This window comes from Phascolarctos cinereus, unplaced genomic scaffold (genome assembly GCF_003287225.1).
Source record: "Phascolarctos cinereus isolate Bilbo 61053 unplaced genomic scaffold, phaCin_HiC Scaffold_4;HRSCAF=312, whole genome shotgun sequence".
NCBI lineage: Eukaryota > Metazoa > Chordata > Mammalia > Diprotodontia > Phascolarctidae > Phascolarctos > Phascolarctos cinereus.
Genome location: NW_027555847.1, coordinates 181142544 through 181168944, shown reverse-complemented (window position 1 = coordinate 181168944; position 26401 = coordinate 181142544). Strand labels below are relative to the sequence as shown.

Genomic DNA, 26401 nt, shown 5'->3' with positions numbered 1-26401 from the left:
TACTGTATAGTGAATGAGCTTTAAGCCATAGGTGAGCTGCTTCCCCTCTTTGGTACGAAACACTTCTGTTAAACAAAAAACAGAAATGGACTAGAATCAGTGCTTCTTAAACTGTGGGTTTCGACCCCATGTGGGGTCATGAAAAATTTGGCAACAGTAAAAGGTCTCTTAACACGCAAAGAGCAAAAATTAACTAAAAATTAAACATGTAATGAATCCGAGGTGTTTCTGATAGTGCTTGCCCATGTTGCATCATACAACTTTACTACAGCCTTGGTTCTGAACACAAAGCATGTGCACTTTTCATTGTGCATGCGTGCAATGCCAAGTAATGGTGCCAAAAAGCATGAGGGGTTACAGGTTGATAAAGGGTCTTGAGTGGAAAAAGTTTAAGAAGCCCTGGAGCAGATGACCTGTAAGGTCCCTTCTGGTTGTGAAATTAAATGATTCAATGGGATCACTTTTTTTGAGACAATAATATGAGCAATGTGGGACATATTACTAGCTGGCCAAAAAAATAAAAATAAAAAAGGATTAATTCCAGCACTGATACAAATCCATTACAAACCATCCCTTAAAGAGTCCTGAGTGATAGCACAGATTATTGGTCTGGTCTGGAAACTCCTATAGATGGAGATTTGCAAGTCATCTGTAGCTTCTTACCATTTGCAGAGCTGTCTGGGGCACTGAGTGGTTAATGGTTAAGTGAAGCTAGTAGGTGTTGGGAGAAGATCTGGAATCCAGCTCATCCTGACTCCAAGAATGACTACTTATCCACTATCCCAGCAATCTTCTAAGCGTGGACCAAAGATCCAGGGTCTTTACAACCCTTTTTGGGGAGAGGTCTGTGAGGTTGAAACTATTTTCATAACAATACCAAGATGTTATTTGCCAATAAAATACTCCTTTCTTTTCCTCTTTGTGGGAGGCCAGATTTTCTTTATATACTTCAACCAAGATAACATATTGCAACAGATTGAGCATAGAAGCAGATATGAAAATCCAGCTGTTTTCTATTAATCCAGACATGAAAGAGATTAGGAAAATTAATGAAATAATGTAACTCTTCTCACTATTTTTGAAAATATAATTATCTTTCACAAAATGTTATTTATATTACTATGCAATAGGTTTACTATCACTATTTCAACATAAATTAATAAATATTTGAAAATGTTATCTATTTAATTTCCAACAGAGTAAATACTGATAGCTACAACTCACATAAATAAATGCTCTTTGGGGTCCTCAATAATTTTTAAGAGTTTAAAGGGATCCTGAGACCAAAAGGAATTAAGAGAGGCTACACTACAGCAGAGCTGTTAAATTCATACAAAACTCTCTAGTGTGGCCCAAACGAGATTAAAATGTAATTTGGAAATATTTAACAAAACAAATATGAACTTGTAGTTTTCTAAGTCAACATGAGGCACACAGGGAATCTATTTCTATTGGTTTTGATACCACTGTCCTATACCATGCTGCTCTAGCATAGACTATATGCAGACACTAATTGGCAAACACCTAAATCATATATAAGTCATCAAAATCAGTGAAGGATTTAAATACAGAAACTCATGTCAAAAAGTTAGACTGAAGTTTTTAAAGATCTTGTGACTCCTAATTAAACATATTCTTAATGGTACTTGATTTACAAAGTATTTTCCTTCCAATAATTGGTGAGGTAGGTGGATAAAGTGTTATTACCACTGTTTCACAGATGAGGAAACAGATTTGGAGGGATCACAGGTCTTGCCCAAAGTGACCCAGTATATAACACTATATATTGAGAAGGTTGTGGGAGTTGGAATCAGAGGAGTTGGTTTCTAATGCCTCATTCTGCCCTGTGGTCTTTGCAATCTTGGGTATTTCCTTGACTTTTCTGGGCCTGTTTCCTCATCTGTCAAATAAGAGGGTTATATTAGATCAGAGGTATCAAACACACATGCCAACTGCAAGAACCAGATTAAAATGTAATTGGGAATTTGAAACTCAAAATAAAAAAAATGAATATTAAAAATGTTTGTTTATATGTAATTGAAAAAAACAGTTAAATGTAAAAATGTTTTACATGACTGCACATGTATAATGTATATCAAATTGCTTGCCTTCTTAGGGAAGGAGGGAGATAATTTGAAACTCAAAATTAAAATAAAAAAGTTAAAGAATTTTGTTTCCATGTAATTGAGAAAGAAAATTAAAATTAAATGTAAAACATGATTGGGAAATATTTAAAATAAATAAAAATACAATAGAACCTAGATAGTGTTAATAAGTGGTTTTCTAAGTCAAGATACAGTGGCAGAGATCCCCTTTGAGTTTGACACCAGTCAGTGCTTCTTAAAATATGGGTTGCAACCGTGAAAAATTTGGCAATAGCCAAAGGTTTCTGAATATACGACCAAAAATTAATTCAAAATCAAATTAATCTGAGGAGTTTCTCTTGCCCATTTTGCATCGCACAACTTTACTGCAGCCTTGGCTCTGGAAACAAGGCATGTGCACTTTGCACTGTGCATGACCTCAGGCCATGCCAAGGAATGCTGCCAACCCCTCCCCCCCAAAAAAAAACCCACAAAAAGGGGACTGAGTAGAAAAAGTTTAAGAAGCCATGGACTAGAATCTAGAATTCTAGATGGTGATCTGATGATTTCTAAGTCCCTTCCAGCTCTAAATCTATGATCTGATGATTTTAAATCTATGCTTCCATGATGCTAAATAACAATGGGGACTTGAACTCATGGCTCCTCAAGTCCCAGTGCACTTTCTTCTCTATCATACCATTTCTATCTTTACAGAACTCTTCCATATACAAAAGTGCCTCTCACCCTGTGCCACTTGTGATTCCTTTCACTCTGCTCCTCCTCCCAGACTTGTGTTCTTCTCACTCCCCCTTTACTCCTCCTTACTTTTGTGATTCCTTGGGAGGGGACTCCCTCTATTAATGTGGTTTTGTAATGGTTTTCAATCCTGGAGAATTACCTGTTGCCTTTGAGACGTTGAGATCTTGCCCTCCTGCAAGGATCCCATAGCCATTCTATATCAGAGGCAAGATCTGACTATGTGTTTCTGACTTCAAATCTAGCACTAGATTCACTACATCATGCCACCTTTCATATAAAGTTATGTTAATCTGTTCATTCAGTCACTTTCATTTCTCTGCTACCCTTTATCCTATTTATTAATTCACAATAAAAATATAATCATTCCTCACATCAACTCCACATTGTAACTGACATCTCTGGTAAGGGAGACTAGTTAAAGGAAGGCCTAAGTGCTTTTCCCCTACTTGCCCTGCTCTTCTGTACTTTGAAAATATACTTTGCAGAGATATATGTCTAGATTAAATGCCAATAAAATGCAGGGGATATTAATAAGGAATGATGGTTGGGTTGAAAAAAAAGCCTAGTCCAGATAGAATACATTAGAAAGAAAGCTGTTGTTTTGTAGTTATTGTTATTATTAGATTGTTATATATTATTATTACAAATTACTATTATTATTTTAAAATAGCAATCTCATGATTTCCCTTGTACTTCCGTTGTTAGCTAGGCATAAAAGGACATTCAAACCCATTATACTTTTCTGTGGAATGGCTTTGCCACTCTTTTAAAAATTTTTTTCAACTTTCACTTTTATAAGATTTTGAGTTCCAGTTTGCCATTCTTTCCATTAACATTCCCTTGTGTTCTCTACTGGGTCAAGAAGAATTAGAAATTGAAGCAACTTGTAAAGCTGCATTAATGACTTTCAATACTTCTGGCAATTCAAACAGTAGATCACATTATTGTCTACCTTTACCAATGCAGTACGCTCACCTCTTTGCTGCATTCTTCTTTATGCCCTAATCTGCTGTTGTCAGATCTAAAACCAATTGAAAGCATCCCTTTGATCACTGATTAAAAGTATCATTAAAAAAATCTCCCACTATTTGAATATCTTCAAAATGATTTGTTGTTATCATTGTTGTTCAGTTGTGATTGACTCTTTGTGACCCCATTTGGAGTTTTCTTGGCAAAGATATTGGAGTGGTTTGTCATTTCCTTCTCCAGCTCATGTTACAGATGAGGAAACTGAGGCAAACAGGGTTAAATGACTTGCCCAGGGTCACACAGCTAATAAGCTCTGAGGTGAGAACTGAACTCAGGAAGATGAGTCTTTCTAACTCCAGGCCCAGCGCTCTATACACTGTGCCACCCAGCTGCCCTTAAATCAAAATGATTTAGATTGCCTCAAATACATGCAACTTGAAGGTCAAATTCTCTTTTAAGCAGTGGACTTAGAATTTAAGGAACTGAGTTCAAATGCTAACTATGCTACTTATTACCTATGTTACTCTGTGCAAGTCACTTGGCCTTCCTCTTGGAGCAACAATTTCTTTGTCTTTAAAATGAGGGAGTTCTGTGGTGCAGGTGCAAAGAATTCTAGATTTGGAGTCAAATCCAGGACCTGAGGGAGGGCTTGAGGAACTCAGCTCTACTAACCTTGGACAAGTCATTTAAGCTCTATGGGACTCACTTTCTTCATCTTTTAAATGATGGGGTTGGATTCAATAACTTTTTTTTTTTGGTGGGGCAATTGGGGTTAAGTGACTTGCCCAGAGTCACATAGTTAGTAATTTTCAAATGTCTGAGGCCAGATTTGAACTTAGGTCTTCCTGATGCCAGGGCTAGTGCTCTATCCACTTTGCCACCTAGCTTCCCCTGGATTCAATAACTTTTAATGGTCTCTTTGAGATCTAAATTTTCAGATCCTAATTGGATAATTTGAAACTTGGACTGAATGCTTCAGTAGGCACATTAGAACTCAGAACAACTGTAGCTGGGTGATACAGTGGATAGACTATAGGAATCATGAAGACTTGAGTTCAAATCCAACCTCAGACCACTTAACTAGCTATATGACCCTGGGCAAGTCATTTAACCCTGTTTGTCTCAGTTTTCTCATCTGTAAAATGAGTTAATAAAAGTACCTACCTCATAGGATTGTTGTGAGGATCATATGAACTATTAAGTATTTTACATATATAAAGTATTTTAGGAATCTTAAAGTGCTACATAAGTGTTATTATTCTAGAAATTCATGTTTCAGGTAAACTGTGGGGAACATATTCTAATTTACACATACAGAATATACAGTATGGCTGCTTAAAGTAGATTCCATTTATTATCAGTTGTATTTAAATCAACAATTATTAAATGGTTTATTGGCATAACATGCCCCCCACTCAATTCTACAAGAATGCCCATTTTCACTCCCACCTCTAATCTGCTGTAAATTATGCCAATCACTAGAGAATACATCAGCTCATTTTCCACTGTGACTTACTCTGTCCTCCACTCAGCCCAAGAGAGACCACCCCAGGCATCTTTACAACACTCCTAGCTCAGAGACCATGGGTATCTCAGACTACCATACTTCTTCAATCTGTCATACTCAAACATGCCCTGAGCCTCCAGTGGGGATATGTCACAGGAATAGGCTAAAAAAAAAATCTCTCTCTCTCTCTCTCTCTCTCTCTCTCTCTCTCTCTCTCTCTCATAAACACACTCAAGTATATGTATACTTAGGTGTGTCTACACACACTGTGAATTATTTATTTATACTTTATTAATAATGTTTGGATCCAACTTTATGTGATTAGAGGTTGCTCGTATCCAGAATGTTGCCTGACCTCAGTAACTCTTTAGAAATGCTGAAGATGGCTACTAGTTATTTTGGGTTCCCCCAGGTCCTGAAACCAAAACATTATTGTTTTGTGTCTTCGCACCCAGGACTTGTTTTGGGTCCACACAGTCTTATGTTTTGAGTTCCTTTCATTTGATTCCTGTGTGACTCAGGTATGGAAACCTTCGTCAAAATCCTATATAATGTAAATTTTTCAGAACATGGAGAGAGACCCATACCTTCTTTCTGGCGTGCTCTCTCTCTCTCTCTCTCTCTCTCCCACACACACACTTCCCCTCCCAAAGGACCTGATAAATTTCTTTCTAAAACTATTTCAGATTCTGGAGATTGGTCTTGTTAACAACAACAACACACACACACACACACACACACACACACACACACAATGTGTATATATACACACTCTATACTATACATATATGCATAAGATATATTGTATAAAAGCAATAGTCTTGAAAGGATATGAAATAATCTTTTGAGAAAAGTCTTGCTACTCACAAACACTCTTAAAATACTAAGCAAGCCTTCTGTGATAATAGGCTTGTGCTTTAAGTAGGGTTGATGAAAGAACAATCATGGTATCTTGGATACTAAAAAGACTAATGGAAAAAAGACAAAAATGTGTACACTGATCTTCCATTTAACCCTGTAGAGACATATCTTTCATTTTTCAGTTACTCCAACCTAAATGTGAAGGCAAATGAAAATTGAAAGGAGGGTAATGAACTATTAAAGTGAATAGCCTTTTAGGTCTGAATGAACATGCAGATGTAAAATGAAAATCTCCATGCATGAAAACACATCCTGGAATTAAAAGTTAACGATTCAGAGTCTTCCAGACATGCAGCTGTTTCAAATATTCTTAAGGTCTGGGGCAGAGGATGTGAAGGAAAAGGAAAGTTGGAGAGGCCATGCTGTCTACCATCTTATCCTCCAAGGAATTTTCTTTAGGGCATCCCCAGTTTATCAACAGGCTCTGTTCCAAAAGATTGTATATAAGTTGATTGCTTGGAATTTGAAACATTTTGAAGAATCATAAAACTTTGGAACACTTCATAGAATGAGTAGGAAGAGAACTTGGGGATGATCTGGCTCAGGTATTCTTAACCTAGATTTTTTTTTTGTTTACAAGCTCATAATTTTATTTCTAGCTATGTCTGAATCTGGCTTTTAAAAAATATTTTGATATGATTTCAGAGTAACAGGTTTTCCCTGTGATCCTGTGTATTTTATTTTATGCATGAAAAATGTTATTCTGAGAGGGGTTCATTGAGTTGGCCAGACTACCAAAAAGGATCCATTACACAAAAAAAGGCAAGAACCCTTGATCTAGTTCATTCCTAACTTTTCAGATGAAGGAACCAAAACCCAGCAAATTAAGCCCAAATAAGCTAGGAGTGAGGTTAGGACTAGAATCTCCTTTAACTTGCAGTCTTTCAATTATGTAGTTTTTAAAATGGCGGTTAGGTTATATACAAATGGTAGGTTTTCAGGCCAGCCCATACAAAGCAATTTAACTTATAATATATCTGTACCCATAGTATCATAGAATTGTGCCACTGTGTATAATAACGTTTTGGGGAGAAAAATGATTCAAAGTTCCAGAATGGGATGCTTGGACCATCGCTCTTTCTACCTCAGTAGTAGTAACAGGAATTCTTCCACTTCCTAGCCACAAGGTAGTAGGGACTTATATTCCCCATTTCCAGGTCACTAGTGCTGAATCCTTCAAGGTGGTGAGTGTGTGTAAGGGATGGGAACCAGGATCCGAAGAACAGGAAGGGTTGTTCCAGGGAGTAAAGGAAAAGGAGATACTGCTTAGGACCTTCTGCCCATATTGAGGGATATTTCCCAGTCCTCACCCATTTCTTCCTGTATTCCTTTCCTCTGGTACTACCTATTACCTTTGACCAGGGTCTCTCTCTTTGCTGGATCATTACAGAATGAAACTCAAATCTCACAGCTTCTCACCCCTTCTGTCTCTCAAGCACACAGTGCTTTGGAGATTTTCTGCTATTAACAATGTGAAACAGAGGTGTGTTAAAAATCTCATTCTAATATCTGTCAACTTCTTTCTCTTTTAATTTAGACCCGACTTGTTAAATTGCAAATAAGTGCTATCTTTGAGTTCATACAGGACTGGAGTAGAGATTCCATGTTCCAGAGAAAAGATAGACTCAGGTTATCCTGGGTACTTTACCACAAGAGTTAGGGTAGGGACTGGGGCTCTGTGTGTTGACCTAAGTTGGGACCACTGAGGGAGGGAAGGGTTAAGGGATAAGGAAGCCATGAGAAGATACTAGGCTAAAATCAATGTAAAATCTGAGTAATTTGTAATGAGGGAAGGGAAGAAAAGAGAGGGAGAAGAAGATATACGGCTTATCACCTTTTCCTATTATGTCTGGGCTCTCTAAGACTCCCTTAGGCTGAATTGAAAGGCTTTCTCATCATAGACTTTACCTACTGAAACACTAACTCCTCAGTCCCAAATGCTTCTAGGAAAGGTACTATAGGCACACATATTGTATACTCCAATCCCAGCTCTTTCCCCTTGTCAGAACCCTGGGCATGGGGACATAAAGACATGCAGAGAAGTTTCTCCTACATGATGCAAGGGTGTCTTCACATCATGGAGCTTCCTCAAGGTCTTACTTTGGTTCCATGATGGAAGACACACAATTTGGTCAACCTAATTAAATCTACTGATACTGGAAATCACATTTCTTACAGCTCATCCCAGTAATGCTACCCCTTCTTGGTACTGCAGTGATTCTACTGCTATCCAAGACATCAGTGCTGAGATACCTAAGTACCCTCAGCTTCACTTCAGTTGCCAACTGTGATTTTTTTTTGGTTGATAGCACTAACCCTCCCTTGACAACACCAATCTTGTCACTGCAAATGCCACCCAAACTACCCTCTATCTATGTGAAAAGCTGGGATAGTGTCTATGTTTGTGTGTGTGTGTGTGTGTGTGTGTGTGTGTGTGTGTGTGTGTGTGTATGTGTGTGTGTGTGTACTCCACACTCCATCCCATCCCAGGCAAGAATTAAAAGTGGCAGGCAAGGAAGTAGATGAAAATCCTAAACCTCAGTAATGGGAAGGAAATGGGAGTTTCTGTGGTTACTAACCCACTTAAATGTGGTGACTATTCCTAAACAAGTCAGACATGCTTCACGTGCCTGGTATAGTTACACAGACTGAGTGAAAAAATCTGTTGTTATTCAGTCGATTCAATCATATCCAATGCTTTGTGACCCGATATGCAGTTTTCTAGGCAAAGATACTGTGATAGTGTTTTACCACTTCCTTCTCCAGCTCATTTTACAGGTAAGGAACTGAGGCAAACAGGGTTAAGTGACGCATTCAGGGTCACACAGCTTGTAAGTATCTGAGGCTGGATTTGAACTCTGGAAGATGAGTCTTCCTGACATCAGGCCTGGAAGTCTATCCACTGTATCACCTAGCTGCCCAAGTGAAAAAAAAAACCCAGAACATAAAAAATACAGAGGAAAAAGAAGCTACTATTTATATAGCACTTACCATGTGACAAGCACTGTGCTAAGCACTTCACAAATACCTTTTTTGATTCTCATAATAACCCTGAAAAGTAGGAGCTATTATTATCCTCATTTTACTGATAAGAAAACTAAGGCAAACAGAGGTTAAATGACTTGCCTGAGGCCACATAGCCAATAAGTGACTGAGATCACATTTGAACTCAAGTCTTCCTGATCTCAGGCCCTGATCCACTGAATCACCTGGCTGCCTCTAAAACATTCAATGATAGAAATGAAATATGAAACATATAGTCCTCACAATAATAAAACAATCTATTTCCTATTTCCAACTCTCATAAACAATCCCCTCCAAATTAGTAATTAAAATGAACTAGATATTACATTAGTGTCTATACCATATACTATTCTTCCAGGAATGAAAATGACAGCTGTTAGTGTTCATTAATCAGGAGCAAAATCTTTAGATTTCTTTTTTTCTGCAAATGTTCTTTCATTCTAAATGGGAAGTGTCTGAAATAAAAATAGTGATTAGAAACTAGGTCCTTTTATTATTTTTTTGGAGGGGGTGGGGTTAGGTGGTGATCTATATGTCTGAAATACACTTTATAAACCAGATAAGTATAGTGATATGAGAGATAATGAAGTTGCCAAGTCTTAGTAAACTACAGTATTACAAATGAAGTTGAAAGCATGAGAAAAGACAAACTAATTTATCAGATTACTTTGGTACCAAAAGAAATAGACAAATGGATTTCAAGCCATTTGACACTAACAAAATACCACATTATAATCACATAATCTATTTAGCACCAGGGCAGCTAGGTGGCACACTGTATAGAGCTCTGGGCTTGGAATCAGAAAGAATCATCTTCCTGAATTAAAATCTGCCTCAGACACTTACTAGTTGTGCGATCCTGGGCAAGTCAATTGTTTGCCTCAGTTTCTCATCTGTAAAATGAGCTGGAGAAGGAAATGGCAAACTACTCTAGTTTCTTTGCCAAGAAAACCCTAAATGGGGTCACGGAGAGTTAGACACAACTGAAAAATGATGACAATTGAGCATCATTTTTGCATTATAGCTAAGGAAAACCTAGATTTGCTATACAACTACAAGAAATTTATAAATGATGCCATTAACCCCAAGCTCTTGGGGTTATTTGATTCCTTTTCTTTTTAGATTTTTGCTGTCAGTGGAAGCAAGGAAAATAACATGATGAGTTTCTGCTATGAAGCTGAAAAGTATGTTGTATATTTTTTCCTGTCTTGTTCCTTTCTTCTTGTTTTGACTCTGGAGAGTGACTGATTCTTCTCCTTAAGGATCTGCATAGGTCGGTTACATGAAAAAAAAACCCAAAAAACCCAAAACAAAGCTCAGAGGGAATGTTGTTTACCATCCATATGTGACTGCAAGGGCTGTGAACAGAGTTAATTCTCCCAGAGCATGGGAAACATTAGCAGCAGTAGAAATAAGCAGCCAGCTGGTTTCTCCCATTAGGGTAGGCAATGAAAATACAGGGACTAAAGAATAGAAAGAATATCAGAATTTAACCCTATCATTGCATATTTCATTGGCATGGAGTAAAGGGAGAAGAAAAGGCATAGGAGATGAGGTTAGGGGTTAGGACTAGATAGGTATGTGAAAAAAAAATAGGGCACTGTGACAGTTTTCGGGGGCAGCAAGGTAATGCAGTGGCTAGAGCTCCAGGCTTGGAGTCAGGAAGAGCTGAGTTCAAATCTAGCCTCAGACACTTTACTAGCTGTATGATCCTGGGCAAGTCATTTAACCTGTTTGCCTCAGTTTCCTCATCTGTAACATGAACTGGAGAAGGAAATAGTAAACCACGCCAATATCTCTGCCAAGAAAACCCTGAACAGGGTCATGTGGAGACAGACACAACTCACACGACCCAACGACAACAAAAAATACGACACTTTAGGTCTCGCAAGGAGAACTTAAGAATTGCATGGAAATGAGCCTCTTTTCAATTCCTTGATACTTATTTCTCTCTTGCTTTCTCATCAACCCCAAATTAACTTAGAGCACTTGTAGAGAATCAATAATGAACAGTGGACCATGTCTTGTAATAAGAATTGCCATTTCTGAGTTGTCTAGAAGAGGTGCCCACCAACATTTTGAATTGCTGACTTCTAGTTGAAGCTGGAAGTAATTAAATTTAATAAATACCTATTGAGTGCCTCTTTATGGGTAGGGCTGGGTCTGATCACACAGTAAGACAGGTGCCTGCTTCACTCCACACATCTCCTAATACCTGACTTATATCCTCCTCTTCTTATTTCCTCTTCTGTTATCTCCCAACCTCTGGTGAACATTTAGCTGGCACTGGAAAGCATGGGTGACTTCTAAGAGAGTCTGCTCTACTCTCAAACAGTTCTGGTGAAAATACCTATTAGTCATAGGCAGATTACTTTTCTTTCCTCTCTTAATCCCCACTTTGCTCATTGACAGTAAGTCAGTCATAGGTGGGTAGGTGAAGTTCACGGAGGTAGATCCAGTAGCTACACACACACACACACACACACACACACGCACACACATATCTATATATCTAATCAATTAGATTTTCTGGTCCTCCACTGAAGTTTCTATATCGATTCAGGTTAAGTGGACTTTCCAAGGAGTCACTGAGCTGTCTCACTGGGGGCAAAAAGAAAGGAGCAAAAATTTATCTTACACTTTACCATTGTTAGCAATGGAGCTCTTGAAACCTTTGAGAATTATGGTTTTGGAGCCCTACGTCACCCTTCTTAGGTTTAGTGAGAGCTGTTTTGGGTAATGAATTCTGTAAATCATACTCTGTTATCAAACAATGTAAGAATCATCAATCTAATAGTATGGGCATTTGCTTGAGGCATAAAGGTAAAGTATATAACAAGAGAGAATGAAGTAGAAGAATAATTTTCAGCCCCTGTGTAAGTGTCTGCTATACTTCGTATGTTCTGGATTTTCAAGATCTCATCTCCTACCCATTTCCATTAGTTATCCTAACCTAGCTGGAGAGCGATATGGTCACTTCATAGGCCCAATGGTAAAAGTTTATGCTTTAGTGTTCTCTGTTCTGTGCAGTTCAGCAGGAATTTTTCAAAGTGTGATGTAGAATGGCTGCTGTCTTGTGACAGGCTGGAGAAGCATGAAGGATTCACATTCATTTCCAAATCTTGTCTTTTCTTCCTCTATAACATCTCTTGTCACTGTCCCCTTCTCATTACTTACATAACCACCACCAGTTCAGAGTCTCATCAACTCTTACTTGGGCTATCACAGCAGACTCCTAATTTGATCTTCCAGCCTCCAGTCTCTTCCATCCCCATCTATCTTTCATGCTGATGCCCAAGCGTAGGTCTGACCATTGTCACATGCGGTCTTCCTCTGCCCCAATTCAAACTCTAGTGGTTCCCCATTGCCTCCAGGATCAAATGTAAATTCCTCTGTTTGGCATTTATATTGTGCTTCAGCTGTTTTTCAGTTGTGTCTCACTCTCCATGACTCCATTTGGGATTTTTTTGTCAAAGATACTGGAGTGGTTTGCCATTTCCTTCTCCAGCTCATTTTACAGATGAGGAAATGGAGGCAAACAGGGTTGAACGACTTGCTCAGGGTCACATAGCTAGTAAGTGTCTGAGGCCAGATTTGAACTCAGGAAGGTGGGTCTTTCTGACTCCAGGGGCTGCGCCATCTAGCTTCCTTTATAGCCTTTCACAATCTGGAAGCCCCCAAACTAGTCTTCCTACCATTCTTTATACTTAGTACTCCCCATCTTTTGTTGCCATATCTTTGCTCTAGCTTTCTCTTTGCCTGAACATACTTCTTCCTTACTTCAACCGTGTGAAATCCCTAGTTTCTTTTTGTTTTTGTTTTATTTTTTTGTTTTATTTTTTTTCCTAGTTTCTTTTAAGACTCAGATCAGGCATCCTCTTTTATATGAAGCCTTTTCTTGATCCTTTTAGTTGCTCATGCCTTCCTTTCAAAATTCGTTGTTGTTGTTGTTCAGTCCTTTCACTTGTGCCTGACTCTTTGTAACCCCATTTTGGAGTTTTCTTGGCAAAGATACTGGAGGGGTTTGCTATTTCATTTTCCAGCTTATTTTACAGATGAGGAAACTGAGGCAAACAGGGTTAAGTGTCTTTGCCCAGGATCACACTGCTAGTAAGTAGCTGAGACCATATTTGAACTCAGTAAGATGAGTCTTCATGACTTTGGGCCCGACACTCTATCCACTGTGCCACCTACCTGCCTGTATATACCTACAATGTACATATTCTCTTCCCTGACTAGATTTTAAGCTCCTTATAAGGCAGGGATGCTGAACCATTGTCTCCTATATTCTGCGTCTTTTAATGAAGCCTAAGGTTGTTTTTTTTTTAATTTTAATTTTTACTTTTTTTGGCTGCTATGGGACATTGATGAGTCACATGGAGCTCACGATCTAATGGAACCCTTCCCCTGCCTATTTTTTTCCCCCATAAGAACTATTACCTAGCCATGCTTCTCCCATCTTGCAGTTATCAAGTTGATTTTTTTGAACCCTAGTGTAGGACTTTATATATATCCACATTAAATTTCATCTTACTGTATTTGGACTATTATTTTAATCAAGATCTTTCTTTTTCCTCTCTAGACTATGTTATCCAACATAATCCCTCCTTGCTTTGTGCCATTTGCAAATATACTAAGAATGCAAAAATGTTCAACAGAAGAGGGCTTACAACAGATTCCGGAGGTAATCCACTAAAGATTTTTCTTTCAGGTGACATCAGGACAATGATAACTCAACTTGGGGCCAGTCATCTGAGCACTTTTAAAGCCACCTATTACCCAGCCCATATCTCTGTCCCTTTCTGTAATTTTGTTTGAGCCTCAGGTAAAATCCCACCTTCTGCAGGAAGCTTTTCTCGATCCCTCTTAATGCTAATTTCTCCCCTCTAATGACTATCTCTGATTTATTATGGATATATATTTTTTGTGTGTGTGCAGTTGTTTGCATGTTGTCTCCTCAATTAGACTATGAGCTCCTTGAGAATAGGGATCATCTTTTGCCCTCTTTGTATACTTAGCCCTTAGCATAGTGCCTTTCACATAGTAGGTACTCAATAAATGATTGGTTTGAATAAGGTATATCTTTGCTTCTAATGCCTTAGCCTACTCATGAATCCCATTTTATTGCATCTTACTCATAAGATCAGATTTGCCTCTTTGACTCAGGATCTCTACTTCAGCCTATCTATCATGAGGCCATGAATTTTTATTGTGCTCACCAGTCTTGGTTTTTAAATCTCCTATGAATTTTTGGTTGTTTCTACTGTCATTTTTCTTCCTAGCTTCTACTGATTTCTTCCTAGTTTCTACTGTTATTTTTCTTCCTAGCTGCTCCTCTCAATGGAATTTACATTTGTCAGTGTATAATAATAAAGCCAGATGTTTGCATACTGTTTTAAGGTTTCAAAGTATTTTACATAAATGATCTTATTTAAGTCACACATTAACTCTCTGAGTGGGTACTACAGGTGTTATTATTCCCATTGGACAGATGAGTAAATTGAGGGTCAGGCAACTTGCTAATAGTCACAGATTTAGTGCAATGTCTGTTGCTGGATTTGAAAACCAATTTCCCAGACTCCAAGTCTAGCATGCTATTAAAGACTTCTGGGGTTAGATCATAGTTACCTTTAGCTAGAAGGTCTTATTATGTTAAACTACTTGTAGTTATTTACATAAAAATGCAAATTTAAGAAAAATATTTGAAAATGATCATTGCCATTGTGCAATAAATAATTTTCTAGCCAGACAAGAAACTGGTAAAATTAGGATATTCAGGAGCAGCTAGGTGGCACAGTGGATAGAGCATTGGCCCTGGATTTAGGAGGTCCTGAGTTTAAATCTGGCCTCAGACAAATAACACTTACTAGCTGTGTGACTCTGGGCAAGTCACTTAACTCCACTGCCTACCCCCCCCCCAAATTAGGATATTCACCCCCACTTCAAAAAATAATTTTCATAGGATCATAGATTAGAGCTAGAAAGGACCTTAGGATCTATCTAGTGTAACCCCCTCAACAGACAGATAAGGAAAATGAGACTTTGAGAAGCTGAGAACTTGAGGTTGTAAATCAAAGAGGTAGGATTTAAACCCAGGTTTTCTGACTCCAAAGCCATTGATCTTTCCAGTGTACTATTTTTAGTCATTACAGTTTAGAGAATTGTAGAGTCTTTTGCAAAAGAATACCCATATGGCAAGAACATCTAGCAAAGGGTCTAGGGTGAATGTTGACTGAGCTGTCTTTAAGGGATAGCCTTGTTTTCCCTTTACGAATGGCCAGAAAAAAAGGTGGAGGGTTGGTGAGTGGCAGCGAGGTGGTGAAGTGGATGGAGTGCTGTCCCTCGAGTCAGGAGGTTTGAGTTCAAATTTGGCCTCAGATACTTACTAGCTGTCTGACCCGTAGCTGTCACTGAACCCCAATTGAAAAAGAAAAAAAAAGCCCAGAAACCATGTTATAACATTCAACAGTTCTAAGAGGCTTCCTATGCTGCTTGGTGGACATTTTAGTTTGTAGAGGAACATGGAATGGTCGAATGCTAGCCTAGAGTTAGGAGGTTTGATTCCTACCTCAGACATTTACTTGCAATGTGACCTGGGAAAGTCCCTTAACATCTCGGCCTCAGTTTCCTCATCTGTAAAATGGAGCTAATAATAGTTTCAGCAGTTACCTCACAGGGTTGTTGTGAGAGATCAAATGAAATAATGTAAATTAAGCAATCTGCAAACTTTAATATGATTGTCAGATATTATCATAATCTTTTAATCTGAATGGTCATTTAAAACCAACTCTGGTCCTGAAATCTGCTTGGGTCAGAATGGTAATTTGCATATTCTGAAGGTCTCTATGCATAAATAGAACTTTGGTTCTGCTGCTTTGTTAGGTTTTTTTTTCTTTTTCTTTCTTTTTTTCTTTCTTTTTTTTTTTTTGGTCAGGCAATTGGGGTTAAGTGACTTGGCCAGCTAATGACTGTTATGTGTCTGAGGCTCGATTAGAACTCAGGTCCTCTTGACTCCAGGGCCTGTGCTCTATCCACCGCGCCACCTAGCTGTCCCTGTTAGTCTTTTCAATGGGTCATTTTCAGTTTGTTGCTGAAACACATACGTAGCTATGATACCCTGCGAATGTTTGCTTAGGAATGAGCAATGCTCCAGTCAGTCACAGTTACTTGAAAACATGGAAAATAATCAACCAGCACTTAATTTGCTTCATGGGACTAAGTGTGAGCATACCGAAAGAAGGGGATCCATGTGAAGGAGAGATATGTATTGTTCATTTTGATCATTTGCAGTAGTTATGTTCCATAAAGTCGCTGTAAACACTGAATTAATGACCACTGAACCATTTTTTTCCTAGGAGAAGTACAGGGATAGGTTGCTGGGAGCCTTTGATCACAACATTTAATTTAGCACTTTTTAGAATGGCTCCATGCATAGATTGGGGAAATTTCCTCTTCCTTTTTCTGGATGCATTGCATTGCTAATTCCATAACATCGAACTCATGGCCACCAGTAGTTATGACTCATGCCTGAATGAAGCTTACCTAACACACTTATTTTTCTCTGTAAGGCACATTACAATCTTTTTGTGCTTAGGAACACTAGACAGCACGACAGCACTAAGCTATGGGACCATTTTAAAAAGCAAAATCACCAACAAAAAACACAAAAATTCAAAAAACATGGCACTAAGGGCACTTGTTTTCAGTACAAAAGCTGAAACAAGAAGGCAGGGGATTGCCTTGTTTGACCTCAGTTGGAACATATACATTAGGGGGACTCATTTTTTCACTGCTCTGTACATTTCTATGCAGACTGCAAAAGTGTTAGGAGTATTTTAGAGAGTAGGTAAATTCACAAGTTTGTAATGCGCAAATAATGAGGATCCATTGTATCTATGTTGATCTCTTCCTTCTTTTCTTTCTTTCTCTTTCTTTTCTTCCTTTTTTTCTTTCTCCCTCCTCTCTTCTTTCTCTGTCTCTGTCTCTCCCTCTCTCTCTCTATGCAGAAAACAATTAGAATAGTTTTATAGGCAACATTCACAGCTTTCTTAATGAATAGTACCCTGAGGCTACAGAGAGCCAAATTACCTGACATATGGGTAGAATGGATTCCAAGGAAGGACCTTACTCACTCTTACGAAAAATGGGTTTATCACAGAAGTCCACTATAATTAGAATCAGATGATCCTGCTAATGTCCTTCAGCAAATTAATGTCTCACCTGTATTTTCTGACTGTCCATTTTATGCTGAGTGAACAAACCGTGGGGAGACTGACCTTGTTTGAAGACTAAAGTTGGACTCAAAATGGTTTCACTTGTTTAAGGCCAGCCTTGGTATATCATTATGTTCATTTAAAACTACAACAAACAAATCCAGGGTGTCTAATTTTATGAAAAGTGCTCATGTGTAAACTGGGATCTGGACCCACTAAGTGATAAGGCTGGAGTTTAAAAAAAAAAGAAAGAAAGAAAGACAAAAGGCAAACACAACTTACTAGATAGACATCCAACACAGAGGCATTATCGTCCTGTGTTTCCAGTGTGCTCTGCTCAGATGTCAAGTAGATGGCACTGTCTTCTAATGTGAAAGTGGAACTTGAAGGTAATCCTTTACTGAAAACACATGAAGAGAAAACACAGTGAACATAACTAACCCCAAACAAGAGGAAAAGAAAAATAACACCATAAAGTAAGATATAATGAGGTTACTTCTCTGAAAGGGAGAAAATCTGCACCCCATTAAGTCCAGAATAAAATATAAAAACTTCTGTTTGGCTTTTAAAGCCCATTATTACCTGGTTACTTTCTACCTTTCTGGTATTCTTACATATTACTCCCTCCACATTATCTGACTGGCCCCCTTGCTATTCCTTGCATATGACACTCTATCTCCTGACTGCATTTTCACTGGCTGTCCCCCATGCCTCCAATTCTCTCCCTCATTTTTCCCTGCAGGCCTCTCTGGCTTCCTTCAAGCTTAAATATCACTTGCAAGAAGACTTTCCCCCATTCCTCCTTAATGCTAGTGTCTTTCCTGAGATCATGTCCAATTGATCTTATTTGTTCATAGTTATTTGCATGTTGTCCCCCACTCCCAATTAGAATGTGACCTTGAAAGCAGAAGCTTTAGTTTCTCCCCTTCTTTGTATTCTTATTGCAAAGCACAGTGCCTGCTTGTTGACTTGACTTTGCATGCACACACACACACACACACACACACACACACACACACACACACACCCCTTTGCACATACTGTAAGTGGAATAATTATCCTGAATGCCCCCTGTGTGAAATGGCCATACCCCAAGAGACCATACTTTGCTTCTTCAAAGAGCTTTCATGTAAAAGATATATTTTTATAACACTATCTTTCTCATACTACATCTCACTTTTGGCTCCTGATCACATAATTTCACTTATTTTTCTTTGAGATTGCAATTGGAGAAGATTCATGGGTAGCTGGGAATGAGTACTTTGGGACTAATGTGCCTGTGTCTTTTGGGTTGTGATACAGGAAAAAAAAATTCCCTAAGGACGAAGGAGTCATCTTTCAATTCAACAAACGCTTCTTTAGGGTCCCCACTGCCTAATAAATATTTGTTGAATTGAATCTTTGACTCCTTTTCTTACTCCTAATTTGTAGCCAAGTCCCATCGATGCTTTTAGAATCTCTCTCAGATTCACCCTTTCGTTTCTCACTGCTATCAGCCTTGGTCAACCTGATTGTTTTATGTGAGACATACTCCCTTCACTCTCTATATTCAGATATATACTGGAAATTAGTATCATATTAGGCTTCCTAAAATACCTCCCCCCTCAAAAACCTTTGAGTTTTGTTGTGACTAAAGGATCTGCTAATTTAAACAGTACCACCACCATCATGTCATGTCTTTCTCTTTATTAGTTCAGCATTCAAGGTCCTTTGCTCCCAACCTATATTTTCAGCTTTCTCTTTCACTAGTCCCCTATGTAAAATTCTGCACTCCAGCCAGGATTGTCTACTTCCTGCTCCCCAAATTTGCCTTACATTTTCCTGCCTTTGCACTTTTACTCATATGTGTCCAAGATTATAGTATGGTTGACCACTCACTTGTACGTACTTAGCCTGCTATTTGACTTGTTCCCATATTTAATTGTATTATCCTATGCTCTAGAGAAATCTAGTATATTTGGATATTTTCTTTCTAATTAGTAAAATAGCAAGCTTCTTCTCATCACTTAATCAGCTCAAGCCTCCATCCAAGTTCCTTATTATTTGTTTAATAAATTTGTTTAAATTATTTGTTTAACAAAAAGGAGAAACCTTCCCCAGTGGTAATTACTTATACTTCTCTGCATAACAAACCCTTTAATTTCATGTTTAAATATTTAAATGACTAAACATGAAATTTATTAACAAATTAATTCAGTGATAACTGACTCACAAATGATTATTCATAATATTTGGTGATGAGAAATGTCACAGCCAAGGTTACCATAAACTCTCACCATAAAGGCAAGTGATTTCTCTTCACTTGTGAAAACTTAGTCCCACACCATTTAGTTTCTCTCAAGATGCAAAGTTAAGTCTCTTCAAAAATCTGCTTTATAAGATAAAATTGTTGAAAGCTTCATCAGAAAAGAACTCTCCATCTCCTTTCTCTCTTCTCCAGCTTTTCTCCAGTCATGACAGAAAAACAGTCTCTTCATCAGACATACTTTTCATAGACTTCTCTTTATGTTTTTTCCCTTATAACATAACAGATTTCTATAATGTATTAGTTAAGATAGTTCTTGCACAATTTCCCCCCTGACCTTCTGTCTTCTCCACAAACCCTCTATAAATCTTCACAGCTCAGAAGTTAAAAATACGTATTCTTGTCTTGACTTCATATAGAAAAACACCCCATAATAAAGCATTTTTCACCTGTAACTTCCAAATGTCAGCTCAAATTGCCTTTTCTTCAACATTCCATTTGGCTCTTAAAGATACAGGAACAATATCTGTAGTCTTGGTGACAGTATACATATTTTCTCCCATCTATCACTTGCTGAAGGGCAGCTAGGTGATGCAGTGGATAAAACACCAGCCTTAGAATCAGTAGTACCTCAGTTCAAATCTTGCCTCAGACACTTTGTTAGCCTGTGTTATCCTGAGCAAATCACTTAACCCTGTTTGTTTCAGTTTCCTCATCTGTAAAATAAGCTGGAGAAGGAAATGGCAAACCATTCTAGTATTTGCCAAGAAAACCCCAAATGGGGTCAGGAAGAGTCGGACACAACTGAAAAAAATGACTGAACAACAACAACAAAAACAATCCCTCGTTTATATAAATTCTACTTTCCCTTCAAGGCTTACTTTAAATCCTGCTTTCTCTTGGAAACTAAAGCGATTTCTTCTTTGAAATCCGATAGTATGTATATATATCTTTTATTCCCAAAATAAAGTATAAGCATTTTAAAGGGACACAGATCTAGAGCTGAGTGGGGCCTCAGAGGTAATCTAGTCCATTCCCTCATTTTACAAATTAAGAAACTGAGGCTCATGGGAGTTAAGTGACTTGCCCAAGTTTATACAGGTAGTAAGAGTTAAAGAAAGAATTTGAATCCAAGATCTCTGATTTCACAGCTAGCACTCTTTTCACTGTGCTGCACCGCCTCCTTAATGAGGGTATAGATTTTGTCTTATGCTTCTATTAATAGTATAGTGGAAAGGAGGCTGGATTTAAAGTAAGCAGACCAGAATTTGAATCCTGACTCTGTCATTTATTAGTTATGCCACAATGGACAAGTTATTTAACTTTTCTGGGCCTCACTTTCCTCATCTGTAAAAAGAGGGAGGTTGGATTTGGTTGTGTTTGATTTCCTTCTAAATCTCTTCCCTTACATTAGATATTTGATGAATGATTGCAAATTTTGGGAAATACTGAGGCTTTTGTTTTTAAAATTGAATCCAAACAAAATAATTTAATTGCATTTGGGAATAAGGAAAGGTATATTTTGCATTTGGTTCAATTCACTTTTTTCCCAAAAAAATTCATTAGGACGATGGAAAACAAACTTTTGCTTCTCAAAGACATAAGCAGACATGCCCTCCTTTATCTACTTCCAAGGTCATAACTAGGGTAGATTTGTACAAGGTAGAAAATATAGAAAGCATTGACAATATTGTACCAGGGCATACCTTTTCTTTGACCTCTGCTCCTGCCCTCATGACAATCAAGTTTCAGGGCATGCTTCCTCTCCTTTCAGTAGCAAATGGTACACCAGTTTGGAATTCTTTCCCCTGGTCACTAAATCCCAAGTGAGCACACCACCAACTGCCTCTGATGAAAAACTAGCTCTATCAATCCTCCTGTCTTGTTTTCAAAAGAGATGAAAGCATCAATTGGTTCAGTTGACAATCTCTTGTTATGAGCCCTCACAACTATTTTCTTTCCTGGATTTAAGTTGTCCATGAGTTTTCAATAGACATTACTTCAAAACTATTGCACAAAGTAACATCGTGTGATGACCAACTGTGATAGACTTAGCTCCTCTCAGCAATGTAAAGATCTAAGACAATTCCCAAAGACTTATATTGGAAAATGTTATCAACATCCAGAGAAAGAACTATGGTATCTGAATGCAGAGCGAAGCATATTGTTTTTCCTTTTTTTTTTTCTTTCTTTCTTGTGATTTTCCCCTTTGGTGCTAATGCTTCTATACAATATGACTAATGTGGAAATATGTTTAATATGATTGTACATGTACGGCTTATATTAGATTGTACACCATCTTGGGGAGGGGAAAAAGGAGGGGAAGAAAATTTAAAACTCAAAATCTCATAAAAGTGAATGTTTAAAATTAAAACTAAATAAATAAATATTTTAAAAAAGAATGTTGTAGAGCAACCAGTATTGTTGAAATACCCATTGGATCAGAAATAAGACAATGAGAAAATAAAAACTTTTGCCTTTAAATTAGTGAGACACCTTTTAGTCATCTTTTATCTAAATCAGTAATCTATTCATACATCTCCTCCTCCCATTCCTTCTTTATGTGATGTTGTCTCCTATTAGAATATAAGCTTCCTGATAGCAGGGAGTATCTTGCTTTCCTAGATTTGTATCTCTAGCACTTAGCACTCTGCCTAGCAAACAGTTAATGCTTAATAAATGTGTTATCATCCACCCCTTGCCTCTATCAGTGTCTTAAACTCATCAAGTCCTAAACAGAAGCTATTATCTTTCTTCCTAACCCTCCTTCCCTCCAACCTCTTTCTGTGCAGAATACCACCCTACATCCAGTCACCTAGGTTTGCAATCTTGGAATCATCCTTGACTTTTTCCCATCATTCTTCCAAACCAATTTGTTGACAAGTCTTGTCAATTCTACTCTGACAGTATTTCTCACATCAGTTCTTTTCTCCTTACATTGCTATTGCTCTGAGACTATTTCAACAGCTCCCTTCTAGTCTTCCCCTTCTTTAATCCTGTCTCCACAGAGCTGCCCAAATAATTTTCCCGATGTTCTGATCTGACCATACCATTCCTTTGCTCAAAAAAAAAATCACCACAATGGCTCTTTATGTTTTCTAGGATAAATTAAAACCTCCTCAGCCTAGTATTTAAATCCCTCCACAATTTGGCTCCCAACTACCTTTCTGGGTTTATGTCAAATTATTTCTTCCATTTTCAGCTAAACTTATCCAATAGAGATAATCCGCGAACTTGTCATCCCATCTCCCACTCCTTTGCCTTTGAATAGGCAGTTCTCTAATATGGCATGCTCTTCCACCTCCCTTCAACCTCTTAATATCTTTATCTTATCTTCCTTCAAGGCTCAGGCCCATGCCACTCCTATATGAAGTCTTTCTGGTTCTTCCTAGTAATTCTATTCTAGCACTCTCCCTCCATCTATTTACTTATCTATATAAATGTTATATCATCATTAGAGAATATAATCTCCTTGAAGGTATGGAATTTCTGTTGGCATATCTCCATTACTTATTAAAGTATCTTTTTTTTCTTCCTTTTTTGGTGAGGCAATTGGGTTTAAGTGACTTGCCCAGAAGTCACATAGCTAGTGAGTGTTATGTGTTTGAGGCCAGATTTGAACTCAGGTCCTCCTGACTCCAGGGCCGGTGCTTTATCTACCATGACACCTAGCCGCCCCCTAAAGTATCTTTTACTACAGTAGGTGTTTCATAATAATAATAATAATAATAGCTAATATTTATATATTGTTTTAAGGTATGCAAAGTGCTTCTTTATGTGTGTTATCTGACTTGATCTCCACAAAACTCTGAGGTGGGTACTATTATTATTCTCATTTTACAAATGGGAATATTGAGGCTGAGAGAGATTATATGATTGGCCCAGGGTTATACAGCTAGTAGGGGCTACTAGGTGGCACAGTGGATAGAGCATTGGGAGTGGAGGCAGTAAGATTTGAGTTCAAATCTGGCCTCAGACCCTTACTAGATGTGTGATCCTAGGCAAGTCCCTATTAGCCTCAGTTCTTCATTTGTAAAATAGGGATACATTGGAGAAGGAAATGGCAAACTGTTCTGGTTCTTTACCAAGAAGACCCATGTTTGTCCATGGGGTCATGTAGAGTTGGACCTGACTGAAGGACTGAATGACTGAACAATAACAATATAGCTAGTAGGCAGGGTTCGAACTATGGCACTGTGGACTCCAATTCCAGTGTTCTATCTACTATACTACCTAGCTGTCTATCTTTTAATAAATACATATTGAATCAAGAAAAACTTTCACCTTGGAGGTGTTCAAAGCTAAATTTATGAAACCCAGCTCTAATGTGTATGGATGGACTTGCATATGTTCATTTTCACTAAAGTATTCTTATAAAATAGAATTATTAAAGTAAAAAAGAACAAGTACAGGAATAAGCAAATCATTGAATCTGACTATGAGTATGTAAGCAACCAACTGCAAATTCTTCCTTTCTTATAGCTGTCCCTAGAGATAAGAGATGCAAACTGTTTCATAACGGGTTTCCATTTGTGTCTAGGCTACTGATCAATTTAGAGTCCTCTTTCTCATCAGCTCTGGCACTTGGGAATATTCTGGCTGCTGCCCTGTGGCTTTTTTTTTAAGTGTTCAGCCGATCTCCTGGGCAACGTGCCCATTTGGATTTAATATCAGTTTGCTTTTGTCTAGTGATTCCAAGATTTTCTTTGGGGTAGTCATTTATAAGTCACCAAACCATTTCTCTCAAAGGAAGATTTTATCCTGAAAATCCAGGAAGTCCATTGACAAGACCATAACATTTACTGTTTGCTTATACACTTAGAATGGAAAGATTAGTTTTCAGAAGTAACACAATTGAATATTCTTAATACTGGATATTTCCAATCTTTTCTTTTAAAAGTATTTTATTGATTTTCTTTTTTTTTTTAACATTACTATCACCTACCAGTGATTCCCTCTACACCTCAAGTATCCCTCATTGCACTAAATGCAGACAAGCAAAACAAATTAACGCAATGATTTGTGTCATTGACTTGCCTGTGTCTGAGAGTGTATATCCCATTCTGCATCTCTAATCTGATAAAGCTTCTCTTCTGAGAGGAGGGAATGCTTCACTCTGAAGTTGACTGGTTACTATACTGGTTAGAGTTTTGAAATCTCTTGATGTTATTTTCCTTTACGGTGGATATCATATAAATGTTTCTCCTGGCTCTCTTCATTTTATTCTCCATTAGCTCATACAACTCTTCCCAAGTTTCTCTGAATCTTCCACATTCTTTATAGTGTAACTATTTCCCACTAGATTCAAGTACCCCTGATTGATTTAGTCACTTTCCTTCTTGTTTTTTGCTACCATGAAGAGTGCCACTATAAATATTTTTGTATATATGGGATTTTTCTCTCTATCTTTTCCTCCTTGAGGTTTATGCCTAGAAGTGTTAGACTGAGTCAAAGGGTATTTATAGTTTGCTGATTAAAAAAATAGCAGAATTTCAAAAAAAAAATTTTTTTCAGAATGGCTCAACCAATTCACAGCTTCACCAATGCTGCATTAGAATGTCTCAAACATTTCCATTTCCATCTTTTATTAATTTTATGAGTGTGAGGTAAAACCTCAGAATTATTTTAATGTGCATTTATTTCTCTTTATTATTAAGTGATTTGGGGGATTTTCTTATGGTTGTCAATAGCTTGCAGCTTTTTTTGAAAGCTGCTTGTCCATGTCCTCTGATCATACATCCATTGGGAAAAGATTCTTATTCTTCCTTAAAATTTTTTTTTATTGATGCCTTTTGTTTTTACACTGCCAAAATTTCTTCTATTACCTTTCTCCCTCCCCCTTCCAAAAAGCCGTTACCTAGAACAAATATTTTCTAAAGAAAAAAAAAACCAAGTAAAACTGATCAATATATTGAAAAAGTCTAAAAATAAATGTAATGTTTTATGCCCACAGACCTTCCACCTCTACAAAGGAGTGGAGTGGGGATGTCTTTTCACATTCTTTTTTTCACTTAGGGACTTGCTTGTTTTTCATAATTTGCAACATCTATTTTTGATTGTTTTTGGTGGTTCTTTCCATTTGCATTGTTGTGGTCATCACATATATGTTATTTTCTTGACTCTGCTTATTTTACTCTGCAGCAGTTCATATATGGAATGGCTTTTATTCTGTTTTTCAAACCAATTTCCTATATAACTTAGACATCAGATTTTTAACAGATAGAGTGTGTACTTCCAACCTACAGAATCTAGTTTCCCCATGCCCATTAGCCCCATGCTTCAGAACTAGCTAGATAATCTGAAGCAAAGGCAAATGTAATTTGTTTCTAACTGCATAGGGGCCAGTTTATGATTCCCGGTCCTGCTGTTCCACTGGCTCACAGATTATAGGAACAGAGATCCAGACCTAGAATGATCCTTAAAGATCAACTCATCTAACACCCCTCACTTTACAGATGGTGAAGCCCGGAGACCTGAAGTGACTAGTTCGAGATCATTCAGGTATCAAAGAAGTAAAGACAGAATTCAAACCCAGGTCCTCTTACTCCACACATCCAGTAAGTTTTTCACCATTCCACACTGCCTCCCCTCCCAGTAATCAGAGAAATGACCAAAACTCTATCCCCCCAATCTGCAGAAGTCAGAAAAGCCTCTAGTTACATGAACTCTACCTTCCCTT

The 26401-nt window shown here is 37.8% G+C and overlaps 1 protein-coding gene across 2 annotated transcripts in view; it reads right to left on the bottom strand.

The window, feature by feature from the left end:
- Nucleotides 1-26401, bottom strand: part of PIP5K1B (phosphatidylinositol-4-phosphate 5-kinase type 1 beta) — a 334132-nt gene that overhangs the window by 13587 nt on the left and 294144 nt on the right. For both annotated transcript variants that reach the window (XM_078152809.1, XM_021001802.2), the window contains one exon: nt 17760-17877. In XM_078152809.1, coding sequence (XP_078008935.1) covers nt 17760-17877 — 118 coding nt within the window. The remainder of the gene's footprint in view (nt 1-17759; nt 17878-26401) is intronic.